We start from the raw sequence: 13,645 nt of genomic DNA, 5'->3' as shown, positions 1-13,645 counted from the left end.
TGGCATTTAGGGCTTAGAAACATACACGATAAGAAAAACCATTTAGTGTGGGTCCTTTCAGTAAGACTACAGATACATAGGGTAAAACTTCATTTCAACACATACAGCTTATTATAAATTAGTTTTAAAATGACATAGACTTACCGTCTGTAACACTGTTTAATTATGTATTTATAGCATTTCCCTCATGTCAAAATCTGTTTCAGACTGAAGTAATAAAAACACAACACAACTGTTCAGTTTCTGTGTCCTCATCTTGCCCTAAACATCTGCAGAAATAAGGTTACATAGTTCTGAACCCAATACTTGCTCCACAAATGTCCACTTTAAGATCATGTATCACAATTCTCTTCAAAAACCTTTACATGACCAGTGCATGTAAATCACTCCCATTTCACCCTTTTGGGTCACTAAGACATTTGACACCATTGTCATGTTTGTTTGCCTACAATCCTATCCTAGCAGATAGTGTACGGGAAGGGGAAAGAGAGATGGGGAATTACAGGCAACAATGAATCACCAGCAGACGGACCTCTAGGGTGCAGCAGCAGTTCATGGTCAGTGCCTGACACCCCAGGGCCATCGGGGTCTAATCAATGTTATCTTACAACCTGTGACTGATACAAAAGTGAACCTGTTGTAGACACAAAACATCAACCACTGCTTTGTAAATTGATATACAGTATCACACAAAAGTGAGTACACCCCTCATATTTTTGTAAATATTTTATTATATCTTGTCATGGGACAACACTGAAGATATGACACTTTGATGCAACGTAAAGTAGTCAGTGTACAGCTTGTATAACAGTGTACATTTGGTGTGCCCTCACAATAACTCAACACACAGCCATTAATGTCTAAACCTCTGGCAACAAAAGTGAGAACACCCCTCAGTGAAAATGGCCAAATTGTGCCCAAAGTGTCAATATTTTGTGTGGCCACCATTATTCTCCAGAACTGCCTTAACTCTCTTGGGCATAGAGTTCACTAGAGCTTCACAGGTTGCCACTGGAATCCTCTTCCACTCCTCCATGATGACATCACGGAGCTGGGGGATGTTAGAGACCTTGCACTCCTCCACCTTCTGCTTGAGGATGCCCCACAGATGCTCAATAGGGTTTAGGTCTGGAGACGTGCTCGGCGAGTCCATCACCTTTACCCTCAATTTCTTTAGCAAGGCTGTGGTCATCTTGGAGGTGTGTTTGGGGTCGTTATCATGTTGGAATACTGCCCTGTGGCCCAGTTTCCAAAGGGAGGGGATCATGCTCTGCTTCAGTATGTCACAGTGAATGTTGGCATTCATGGTTCCCTCAAGGAACTGTAGCTCCCCACAGCCGGCAGCACTCATGCAGCCCCAAACCATGACACTCCCACCACCATGCTTGACTGTAGGCAAGACACACTTGTCTTCGTACTCCTCACCTGGTTGCCGCCACACATGCTTGACACCATCTGAACCAAATAAGTGTATCTTGGTCTCATCAGACCACAGGACATGGTTCCAGTAATTCATGTCCTTAGTCTGCTTGTCTTCAGGAAACTGTTAGCGGGCTTTCTTGTGCATCATCTTTAGAAGAGCTTCTTTCTGGGACGACAGCCATGCATACCAATTTGATACAGTGTGCGGCGTATGGTCTGGGCACTGACAGACTGACCCCCCACACCCTTTAACCCCTAGACAACCTTTTGATGTGACGCTGAGCACGTGCACTCAACCTCTTTGGTCGACCATGGCGAGGCTTGTTCTGAGTGAAACCTGTCCTGTTAAACCGCTGTATGGTCTTGGCCACTGTGCTGCAGCTCAGCTTCAGGGTGTTGGCAATCTTCTTATAGCATAGGCCATCTTTATGTACAGCAACCATTATTTTTTTCAGATCCTCAGAGAGTTCTCTGCCATGAGGTGCCTTGTTGAACTTCCAGTGATCACTATGAGAGAGTGTGAGAGCGATAAGACCAAATTTAACACACCTGCTCCCTATTCACACCTGAGACCTTGTAACACTAATGAGTCACATGACACTGGGGAGGGAAAATGGCTATTTGGGCACAATTTGGTCATTTTCACTGAGGGGTGTACTCACTTTTGTTGCCAGCGGTTTAGACATTAATGGCTGTGTGTTGAGTTATTGTGAGGGCACAGCAAATGTACACTGTTATACAAGCTGTACACTGACTACTTTATATTGTATCCAAGTGTCATATCTTCAGCGTTGTCCCATGAAAAGATATAATAACATATTTACAAAAATGTGAGGGGTGTACTCACTTTTGTGAGATATTGTACATAAACAGGTCAGTATTATTACTATGACAAAGTGTTTGAGGAAGTGGACATTTTTAAGGATTTTGCAATAGGATACTCCTTCTGCTGAAGAATTTACTCCCCAAAAAACGAGTTTGGGTCAGATTATTTAGAAATATGGTTAGTTGATGTTATAAATCACGTTATCCTTTGGAATACAAAAACAGTACTCTACTAATACTTTTGAGTACTTCAGTCTAATTTTGAAAATGCTGCACCTTATACTTAATGCAACAATTTCCCATATATTATTTTCCTGAATTCATACAACTCTAAACATGTTATGCAAATACAATAATTTTGCATATTCAGCATATAAGATTGATTAAATCAAACGACCCGTACACAACTCCAGGAGACCTATACAAAAGGTTTAACAGACGCTCCTGCACTCTGTTGCACTCTCGTTGACTTTGCTGAGGGTCTGGCGCCATCTAGTGTCATCTATTCAACATTGCTTCCGTAAAGGATGAGATTACAACCACCGCTGAGAATATAATGTGAATTTAGAATAAAGTATTAATTTCCTCGTGTTGTGGATTTATCCTTTTGTTTTTTTCCATTTACAAGCCAGGGCTTTTAATTTGTTGGGGTAGAACGACAAAGGTTTAATGTTTGATAAGATTCAAACCAATTCGAAAAACATTTCATTAAAAAATCAAATAAACACCCTATACGATATATCATATTATAGTCAATGATGGGGTTTGAAATGTATTAGAATGTTTTTGTCTTTGGTTTGGGCGAAGTTCTGCTCACCTCTTCATTGAGCAATTTCCGACAGTAAGCGAAAGCAGCGCGATAAAGCTACTCGGCAGTCACGTGATTAGGAAAACAAATCATGTGACTGAATCAGTAAAGAAAACTGCGGAGCTACTTTCCGAGTGGGCAGCATTACCACATATGCACAGGATGATCTTAAATGAGAGGCCCGGGCTGTTCCGTGTGCTGTGCCTGCTTGCGCTGTTTGAAGTGGCATGTCTGCTGGAGACCGGCATGCTCTTCCCCCGGGAGTCTTCCTCCAGGGAGGTGAAGGAGCTGAACGGGCTCTGGAACTTCAGGGCTGACAAGTCTCCAGACAGAAACCAGGGCTTCGACAGGGCATGGTACAAAAGTCGCCTGGTGGAGGTGAGCAGCAGGGAAGCTATCGGAAACATTAAGCGTTTTAGTTTAAAAAGTTTGATTTATTACTATTTAATACTCTAAGATATAAGTTACCGAGAAGGCTGTCAAAGAACCCCAGTGTATTGAACCTCTGTTTTGACTCAAATGCTCAATTGCAATAACAAATAAATCAAAACATACAAAATATTAAAACAAAACATTCATATGTAGTCTACATCGCCAGTGTTTTCATATGTGGCAACACCAGAGAGCACAGTTGACTGGCACCATGCACATCTTAGAAACTGAAGCAACAACCTCATTGCTTCTTTGTAACCACTGTGAGCCTCCGCGCACTATTTCTTCTGTAGCTACACCATAGATGTGTATACACCTAGTAGGCGTGCAGAAATCTCTAGATCATAAACATTTTCTTTGATAAGGCATATTAAAAGTGCATTGCAATGTAATGACCTGTGCACATCTTTTACAAAATGTGTCAATATACATGTCGTCTTCCAAATCATCATTATGACAAAGGCCAACATATTCAAATGTGCATGTCATGAGGAGAATTGCACTAATGAAACACAGGAAATGGAAATGTCCTATCCCCTCTAGTTCTGACTGTAATTATTGTTTTCAGCTCTTAATGTTAACACCGTAATGTAAGACCATTGAACCATTATAAATTATGGAAGATTTTAAGCTATAAATAGGTAGAACATGACATTTGTGTCCAAACTGCCAGTTTCTTAATAAAACTCTTGGAAAAGATATACAAAGGTGTTTTCAACAACATATAAAGCAATTTATGCTATGTTTAAAATGTAAATAAAATTCAAATGGCCTACAATACTGCCTTTTTATTGTTTTGTTTTCCTTAGACGGGCCCAGTGATTGATATGCCAGTTCCTGCCAGCTACAATGACATCACGCAGGACCCCACTTTGAAAGATTTCATTGGCTGGGTGTGGTATGAGCGTGAGGTGGTGGTGCCTGCCCGCTGGATCACTGATGAAGGAACAAGAGTGGTTATCAGAGTGGGAAGTGCTCACTATTACTCAATAGTGGTGAGTATCACAATGTAGCTTCCCCAGTCCACTCCAGTCACACATAGAAAAATTAGTCATCTGCTGGAAAAATAATAGCTCTGGTGATCCATGTTCCATGTCTTGTCATATTGTGATCAGGCTAACTTGGATTCTTTACGCTTTGCAGTGGGTTAACGGGGTGAAAGTGACAGAGCATAACGGCGGACATCTTCCTTTTGAGGCTGAGATAGGCACTTTAATCCGGAAGGATCCAACCCAGCCCTGCAGGATCACCATCGCCGTCAACAACACACTGACTCTGGAGACTCTTCCTCCAGGAAGCATCCAGCACATGGACGACAGCACCCAGTAACCTCAAGCTTTTTATTTTTAAACAAAACCCTTTACGACAATTGCCTAAATTATTATGTGAGCTAACATAACTGAACAAACTAAATCTCATTTGCTCAGATTCACGTAAGCCACTTTTTTATAATGGCAATCAAAAAGTTTGCATCGTTATTATTACTGATGCTTTTCGAATCTGGTTTGATGTCATATTGAGGCAGAATGTGTGTCCATTTGTATGTAGATAATGAGGTTATTGCTCAACAGGTATCCTAAAGGCTTTTTTGTGCAAAACACCTACTTTGATTTCTTCAACTACGCTGGAATACATCGAGCTGTATTGCTGTATACTACTCCTGCGGCCTATGTGGATGACATCACTGTGGTGACTGACTTCTTGGATAACACTGGTAAATAATGCATGAACACATACGTTCAATTTAAATACTCATGTACACCAAATAACTAATAAAGGAAGAAACTGCTCAATAAATCTACATGGGACTTTTGTAAATGACTGAAGAGTAGTTATGTGATTTTGTTCATAGAGGTTTATGCCCTTTGTTTCAGGTCTAGTCAATTACAAGGTATCAGTCCAAGGTGCTACCACAGCGACACTGAAGGTCACTCTGATGGACAAAAATGGCCAGTGTGTGGCCTCCTCCACTGGTCCATTTGGAGTGCTAAAAGTAGTAGACGTCAATCTGTGGTGGCCGTACTTGATGCATGAGAGTCCAGGTTACCTTTACTCTATGGAGGTAAGACAGCATGATGAGCACTGCCACTATATTTGTGACAGACATTCAGTCAACTTAAGAAAGAATAATCCATTTTTTTATTTTAGTCAAATAGTGTAAGCGGTTTTTAATGCAGGTAACAGCATATTTACTCCAGTTGGATAACACACTTTGTCCTCTATATTGAGCTGGTGCGGGTGAAGTTCTGAGGGTAAAGCAGGGAAAACATTGTTTATAGTGTACCGTGTTAAATGAATATCATTTATCCTTTAAGTCAGGAGGAGAAGCTAATTACATTTTTATAATAATACAATAATGTTAATTGATCCAATTCTACCGCCATACACTTTGAGGCTCAGCACTGTAATGATAGTAATGCTTTATGTGATTGTAGTACTTGAGAACAGCAGATGTCTCTTTGCATGTGAATACAGGAAACTTAATTTGTTTCGCTGTTAGGCATCTGATTACAAGTCAGAGCGCTATAGGTCAGATTAATCACAGCCTGCAAAATGTTTCAAAGGAAATCAAAAGACAATTTTACCTTCTGTTATTTGCACCCTTGCTTGAAAGTGTATTTAGTGCTTTAAAATGGAATGAACAGAAAACACACCTCAACACCCAAAACTTTTCTTCTTCAACTTTTTGCACGTCCTTCCTGTGTGTTATCTTGTTTTAGAACTCATTGATGAGCTTTAGTTGTTGGGTATTCAGCACAACCTCTTCCATTTACTATGCCGCCTGAAAAATGTGCAAGAAAATGTTTCTGACTTTTGCACTTTAACATCTAGGTTCACCTCATGGCAGCCAATGAGAGATCTACGTATGAGGATGTGTATACTCTAGCAGTTGGCATCCGCACCGTCAACGTTACCAGCACACAGTTCCTCATCAACAAAAAGCCCTTTTATTTCCATGGAGTCAATAAACATGAGGACTCTGATGTGAGTACCACTAGAGGGAAGCAGCATCTGTTGTAACATGAGCTCTCATCATCAGACACAGACAATATATTTCTGATAAAAAAAAACAGGAAATGTGATATAAAAATGTTATTCCTTACAATAACCCCCCCCGCCCCACCCCACCGTTTCCCTTGTGTTGTAGATTCGGGGTAAGGGCTTTGACTGGTCCCTTATTGTTAAAGACTTCAACCTATTAAAGTGGATGGGGGCCAACTCTTTCCGCACCAGCCACTACCCCTACGCTGAGGAGATCCTGCAGATGTGTGACCGCCACGGCATCGTGGTGATAGACGAGTGCCCGGGGGTGGGCATCAAAGACATGTAAGTGTCACCGCTCTCATCTTCTGACCTTTGAGTGCGTTTGAGGGTTCAGAGTGGGCGACTGCATGAACATGTGACTGTTAGAGACAGAGGAGTCCATCATCCCTACTCCTGAAAACCTCCTGACTGTTTTCAGAACACCCTGAGTTCCTGGCTAAATTTCAGATTGGAAAAACCCACTTTGGTAAATAATAATAAGCTGCAAATTCTCAACAGCGTATTGAAAAGAAAGTGTTTCATATTAACTTTGGGTAAAGGTATGAGCCAGGTTAACCTTTTCCACTCTGCTCTGGTCGTTGGATGGCAAAATAAATTATAAAAAAACCCAACCTTATTGTTAATATACCTAGAAAAGCAAAATATCCATTAAACGAACTGGGTCTTTAGTTTGTGTTTGTGGAGTTTCATGAGCCTCCTAGAGCTCACAACAGCTCATTCTATACAAAGCAAAGTATAGCCAATGAAATGGCTATTATGGTCACTAATAAGTATAATGGGGTCATCATGTTCACAGCTTTCAAGGCACCACCAATGGATGCAATTCCAAGACTATTTTGGGAACCCATCATGCAGAAATATAGAAATATTGAAATACACCATCTATAGGAGATGCAAAAAAATAAAACATTAATTCCGGCAAAGATAGATAGTTTAAGGGGATGAAAAGGTAACTCATCACATGTACAAAATTGTACAAAAAGTTTAATGGAAGATGTCAACTCAGTTCCTCTGATCTTTGTGCCTTGCTGATGCAGTCGCAGTTTTAGAAACGTCTCTCTTAACCATCACCTGGTCGTCATGGACGAGCTTGTACGCCGGGACAAGAACCACGCATCCGTGGTCATGTGGTCAGTAGCCAATGAGCCGGCTTCAGAGATGCCTCCTGCTGAATACTATTTCAAGTAAGTCTTGTTTGGATCAAATACTCATTCCTACAAAAACTGATGTACAGTGGGGAGAACAAATATTTGATACACTGCCGATTTTGCAGGTTTTCCCACTTACAAAGCATGTAGAGGTCTGTAATTTGTATCATAGGTACACTTCAACCGTGAGAGACAGAATCAAAAACAAAAATCCAGAAAATCACATTGTATGATTTTTAAGTAATTAATTAGCATGTTATTGCATGACATAAGTATTTGATACATCAGAAAAACAGAACTTAGTATTTGGTACAGAAACCTTTGTTTGCAATTACAGAGATCAGACGTTTCCTGTAGTTCTTGACCAGGTTTGCACACACTGCAGCAGGGATTTCAGCCCATTCCTCCATACAGATCTTCTCCAGATCCTTCAGGTTTCGGGGCTGTCACTGGGCAATACGGACTTTCAGCTCCCTCCAAAGATTTTCTATTGGGTTCAGGTCTGGAGACTGGCTAGGCCACTCCAGGACCTTGAGATGCTTCTTACGGAGCCACTCCTTAGTTGTCCTGGCTGTGTGTTTTGGGTCGTTGTCATGCTGGAAGACCCAGCCACGACCCATCTTCAATGCTCTTACTGAGGGAAGGAGGTTGTTGGCCAAGATCTCGCGATACATGGCCCCATCCATCCTCCCCTCAAATACGGTGCAGTCGTCCTGTCCCCTTTGCAGAAAAGCATCCCCAAAGAATGATGTTTCCACCTCCATGCTTCACGGTTGGGATGCTGTTCTTGGGGTTGTACTCATCCTTCTTCTTCCTCCAAACACGGCGAGTGGAGTTTAGACCAAAAAGCTCTATTTTTGTCTCATCAGACCACATGACCTTCTCCCATTCCTCCTCTGGATCATCCAGATAGTCATTGGCAAACTTCAGACGGGCCAGGACATGCGCTGGCTTGAGCAGGGGGACCTTGCGTGCGCTGCAGGATTTTAATCCATGACGGCGTGGTGTGTTACTGATGGTTTTCTTTGAGACTGTGGTCCCAGCTCTCTTCAGGTCATTGACCAGGTCCTGCCGTGTAGTTCTGGGCTGATCCCTCACCTTCCTCATGATCATTGATGCCCCACGAGGTGAGATCTTGCATGGAGCCCCAGACCGAGGGAGATTGACCGTCATCTTGAACTTCTTCCATTTTCTAATAATTGCGCCAACAGTTGTTGCCTTCTCACCAAGCTGCTTGCCTATTGTCCTGTACCCCATCCAAGCCTTGTGCAGGTCTACAATGTTATCCCTGATGTCCTTACACAGCTCTCTGGTCTTGGCCATTGTGGAGAGGTTGGAGTCTGTTTGATTGAGTGTGTGGACAGGTCTTTCTTATACAGGTAACGAGTTCAAACAGGTGCAGTTAATACAGGTAATGAGTGGAGAACAGGAGGGCTTCTTAAAGAAACACTAACAGGTCTGTGAGAGCCGGAATTCTTACTGGTTGGTAGGTGATCAAATACTTATGTCATGCAATAAAATGCTAATTAATTATTAATCATAAAATGTGATTTTCTGGATTTTTGTTTTAGATTCCGTCTCTCACAGTTGAAGAGTACCTATGATAAAAATTACAGACCTCTACATGCTTTGTAAGTGGGAAAACCTGCAAAATCGGCAGTGTATCAAATACTTGTTCTCCCCACTGTATCTGGTCCTTTTGGGTGCAGGATTATTCCCTTTCTATCCCAAAAACTAACTATCCTATCCTATCCTAAACTTCAAAAAAGTTTAAAGCACTAAACTGAGTGTTACTGTAGAAGAAGTACTTGTTTGTTATTCAGTCAGAGCCTATCCCTTTTTTCCTCTTGTGTGGAATGCAGTATGAGTAGTCATGAACCTGCCCTGAACACTTACAGCTGGAGCCCAGTGTTAGCCTGAGGCTTACTCGACCTGCTCTACCTCCGTACCCACAGAGTCAAGCAGCATAGGGTGTGTGCAGAGAACAGAGTGTGCCCACGGGTCCAACGCTAAGACATGAAGTCTGTATTTCTTTTATTTTCAAAATAAACACCCCCTGGTTCATGGTTCATGTTTACTCAATACATTTACAAACTGAGATGTTCTGTACTGATCGCAAAGCAAAGGATGTATGAAAGATTAGGTAGTGGGGATTGTGCTCTAAGCAGCTAAATGATCATTTCCTGCTAATGTTGTTCAATCCATAGGCACATCCTTTCTTTTTACTCCGTTTCTCCTTGTGTTGGGAATATATGCTAAAATAGAATAATAATAGGCATCAGACTGTGTGAATGGTTTCTGTGTGCAACATTTTCTGGATGACTGTTGGACTACACACATACTGAAAACATAGACATAATGTGCAAAGGCCTAAAAGCTTTTTTGATTGTTTTAATAACAAAAGTTAGCTTTGTGTCACTGTAATGACTATACCAAACTTTATCATGAAAGAAAAATGGGGTTTCTATTACAGGACCTTAATACAACACACCAAAGCTCTGGATCCAACCCGGGCCGTCACTTACGTCTCAAACAGTCATTATGCCCGGGACAAAGGGGTGAGTTTTTCTGATATGCTCTCCAATATCAACATGAAGACAGTGAACACATGCAGAACATATGAGATACTCACATTTTAAAATTTGATACTGACACTTTCCCACATTTGATTTTATCATACATTTCAAAAGCAACATTTGATAGACATCATTGGCCTCTAGTGTGAGGGGAAAATATTGTATTTTGCCTCATTTCATTGATAAAACAAACAACAAAAATGGGTTATCATCCTTCTGCTCTCTAATTTACACTAATAAACAACAGTTTAAACTGTGAAGAGTATCTTTAAGAGTCATATTTAGTATTCTCTCTCATCCATAGGCTCCCTATGTGGATGTGATCTGCGTAAACAGTTACTTCTCCTGGTACCACGACCCCGGCCACCTGGAGGTCATTCCCCTTCAGCTCAACACTCAGTTTGAGAACTGGTATGGAAAGTACCAGAAGCCCATCATCCAGAGTGAATATGGAGCCGATGCGGTGCCAGGGCTTCACAGTGTAAGGACTCTATTTCCTCGACTGCACTGCACCAGGATTTGTATTACTTAGTTTTTTGTAGCAGCGGTAGCTCTTCCTCAGCCTCCCTAAATCTGTTTTGGATTTGCAAGATTTTTCTCCCCAGAAACATGCTAATGCTAATGTCTCTCTTCCTCTCTAGGATCCACCCATGATGTTTACTGAGGAGTACCAGAAGGTGGTCCTGCAGAGCTGCCACGATGTATTCGACCAGAAGAGGAAGCAATATTTGATCGGTGAACTCATCTGGAACTTTGCAGACTTCATGACAGCACAAGGTACCGTAGTTTGAGATCACTGCTGTTGTTCCTCCCAGTTTATATGCTGCTCCTGTAGTTCTATGTAACAATCAAGATTGTTTTGGTGTCAGGAGCCGAGTTTTGGAGATATCGCCGCTGGAGGTGTTTGCCTTCTCTCCAAAATAAAGCCACTCCGTGTGTGGTTCTCAAAGTGCCTAAAATCAATTTTCTTTTACAAACTTCACCCGCCAACCATATTACAGCGCAAGAAAGCGTTGTACAAAATAATCAAGCTGACAAAAAAATCTCAGCTGAGGAGAAGGCGTTTTTAATGTTTGTATCCTGGGCCGTAGTGTAGAGCACACACTACTTTCCAACTGCCTGTAGTTATCAATTCATCAGAAACCTTTTCTCCAATTTGTAAGACCTTTTTATCAGTACTAGTTGGACAATGATGTGAGAAAGACACTGTTCAACCCTACACTTACACTGCGCTCTGCATCAGTCAATCAGCTCACTACTCCCTCACTGCGAGTGGGACTCAGGTATTCCTCAACAAATGCAAACCTGTTGCCAACTTGGCTCTAAAAGCTCCCTGTAGATATCAGGAATGCATAAAATGGTTGTGGAAGCTATATGTAATGTAATTTGTTACGTTATGTAACATTTCAAAGCGTTCCTTTTTTAAATTTCCTGTGCATGACTGTTGTCTTGTGCCTGCAGGGATCACCCGTGTGGTGGGCAACAAGAAGGGTGTATTCACCAGGCAGAGGCAGCCCAAAGTGGCAGCATTCATCCTGAAGGAGAGGTACTGGAGGCTGGCAAATGAAACGGGAAGACTGCCTCCCTGGACCAAGTACCCGTGCTCACTCTGACACCCGCCACAGGAAATGCACATGCTATATATACTGTACTAAGCCTAATGGAAAACTTGCTGGTATAATTCTGTCTTTTTTTTAAGGCAGTTATCACTTCATTCATTCACAACATTGCAGTTTGTACATTTATGATTAAAGCAACAGTTTTATTATAAACTCAACCAACTCTATAATGACATATTTTTCCTGAAATCACAGCAATTCTTGATGCTGATTTATAGAAAAGTTTTCAAAAGTGCAATTCACATTTTATAAAAAGAATTCAAATTGTGATGTTTTAGGATACACTTAACTGACAGTGTTATACTTTTAGTTTGTGCAGGATATTTTGATAAATATGTATGTATCATAAAAAGGTCAAAATTCTTCATCGGTAAATGGATATGACCTTTCCTCCAGTCAGAGGGGAGGATAGTATTTGAGTTTGTTGAGACAACACACGCTGTCCTTTCTGAGAATTTAACAGCAAGCGTGTTTTAGCTCTTCAAGGATCAAAGTACTGAAAACATGTACTGTGATGTAATGTCCAATCATAAGTGTTTTATTTTTTATACAGAAAGAACATGAGTTTTGATATGAATCAAGCTATTAAAGACAACACATGAACTCATTGTGCAAACTGTGTTGTTGTTTTTTACATATAATTTGTGCACAATATTATGCTAATGTTCAGTTATTCAGTGTCTGTACTGGGACATGTCTCCATGCTTTAATGTTCAAAAAGCTCTTTATTTGTCTCATACCGCCTGTGCTGCAGCACCTCTTTTTTACCCTCTGTCTGCTCTGATTGGTTAGCTGGATTGGTCAACAGGTTAGAGATGACCTGCCCCTTAGCCTATCATGTATCAATGTGTTGGAACGCTAGCCAATAGAAGTGGGAATGTTACATGGTGACAGAGGTGGGAGAAGTACTCAAATATTCTACTTAAGTAAAAATAGAAGTACCAGAGTGAAGGAATATTCAGTTACAAGTCAAAGTCCTGCAATCAAAATGGTACTCAAGTAAAAGTACAAAAGTAGCGGTAGCATCAAAATATAATGAAATTACCAAAAGTAAAAGCTCATTGTTTGATTGGTCCATTTCAGAATAATATCTCTGATATGTTTTATAATTATTGATCATTAAAGTGTTCTCAGAGCTGGTAAAGGTGCAGCTAGTTTGAATGGCTTTGTATACTGCAGGGTAGCTGCTGGATTTACTCCAGGTGAACTAAAGTCTGATTTAAGGGCTGATTATATTTCACATCATTAATCCAGATCTGTAAAGTAACGAAAGGTCTTAAATAAATGTAGAACTAAATGTATACCATTTACCTCTGAAATGTAGTGGAGTAAAAGTACACAGTAGCAAAAATTGGAAACACTCAATTGAAGTCTGGTACCTAATCTACTTAGTTACTTTCCACCACTGATTGTTTGCCTTTGCGCTGTGTTTGGAGGTTGTTTTGCATCTATTTCTGTTTCTCTGTTTACAGAGACTTTGGGTCAGTTTATGTTCATCTTATGTCTCGTAGATGCTTTGTGATCATTTGAAGTGTATGTTTAGGGTTATTCTGCATTCATTTATGATTTCATGAAGACTGTCAGGGAATTATTTGAATATACTGTAATGGTGTGGTGGCAGTGAAAATAAGTGTGTGTTGTTGAATTACACCAAAACTACAATACAATACAATTTCATCAAATGCACTGAAGGGAATAAAATAAATCTAGTTTTGGTTAATGTGTATTTACAAATACACATTAAATTTAATGTTGTACATTTATACAGTT

The 13,645-nt window shown here is 40.7% G+C and overlaps 1 protein-coding gene across 1 annotated transcript; it reads left to right on the top strand.

The window, feature by feature from the left end:
* Positions 1-3,158: 3,158 nt before the first annotated feature.
* On the top strand, positions 3,159-12,482 carry gusb (glucuronidase, beta). The gene is made up of 12 exons (XM_063895839.1): positions 3,159-3,433; positions 4,297-4,482; positions 4,631-4,812; positions 5,059-5,201; positions 5,362-5,549; positions 6,320-6,472; positions 6,636-6,814; positions 7,570-7,716; positions 10,154-10,238; positions 10,561-10,737; positions 10,898-11,033; positions 11,718-12,482. Exons 1-12 carry the CDS (start codon positions 3,209-3,211, stop codon positions 11,867-11,869), a joined length of 1,953 nt encoding a protein of 650 aa, XP_063751909.1. The 5' UTR covers positions 3,159-3,208; the 3' UTR covers positions 11,870-12,482.
* The last annotated feature ends 1,163 nt before the right edge of the window (positions 12,483-13,645 follow it).

This window comes from Eleginops maclovinus, chromosome 11 (assembly GCF_036324505.1).
Source record: "Eleginops maclovinus isolate JMC-PN-2008 ecotype Puerto Natales chromosome 11, JC_Emac_rtc_rv5, whole genome shotgun sequence".
Lineage (NCBI taxonomy): Eukaryota > Metazoa > Chordata > Actinopteri > Perciformes > Eleginopidae > Eleginops > Eleginops maclovinus.
The sequence above is the reverse complement of the archived record's forward strand: the minus strand, read 5'-3'. Positions and strand labels throughout refer to the sequence as shown.

What these genes read in the sequence shown, in the direction of transcription:
- gusb (XM_063895839.1), top strand. Translation starts at nt 3,209, where the DNA reads ATGCACAGGATGATCTTAAATGAGAGGCCCGGGCTGTTCCGTGTGCTG. An exon ending in CACATGGACGACAGCACCCA is followed by an intron (nt 4,813 to 5,058) that starts GTAACCTCAAGC and finishes ATTGCTCAACAG; the next exon opens with GTATCCTAAAGGCTTTTTTG. An exon ending in AGACTTCATGACAGCACAAG is followed by an intron (nt 11,034 to 11,717) that starts GTACCGTAGTTT and finishes TTGTGCCTGCAG; the next exon opens with GGATCACCCGTGTGGTGGGC.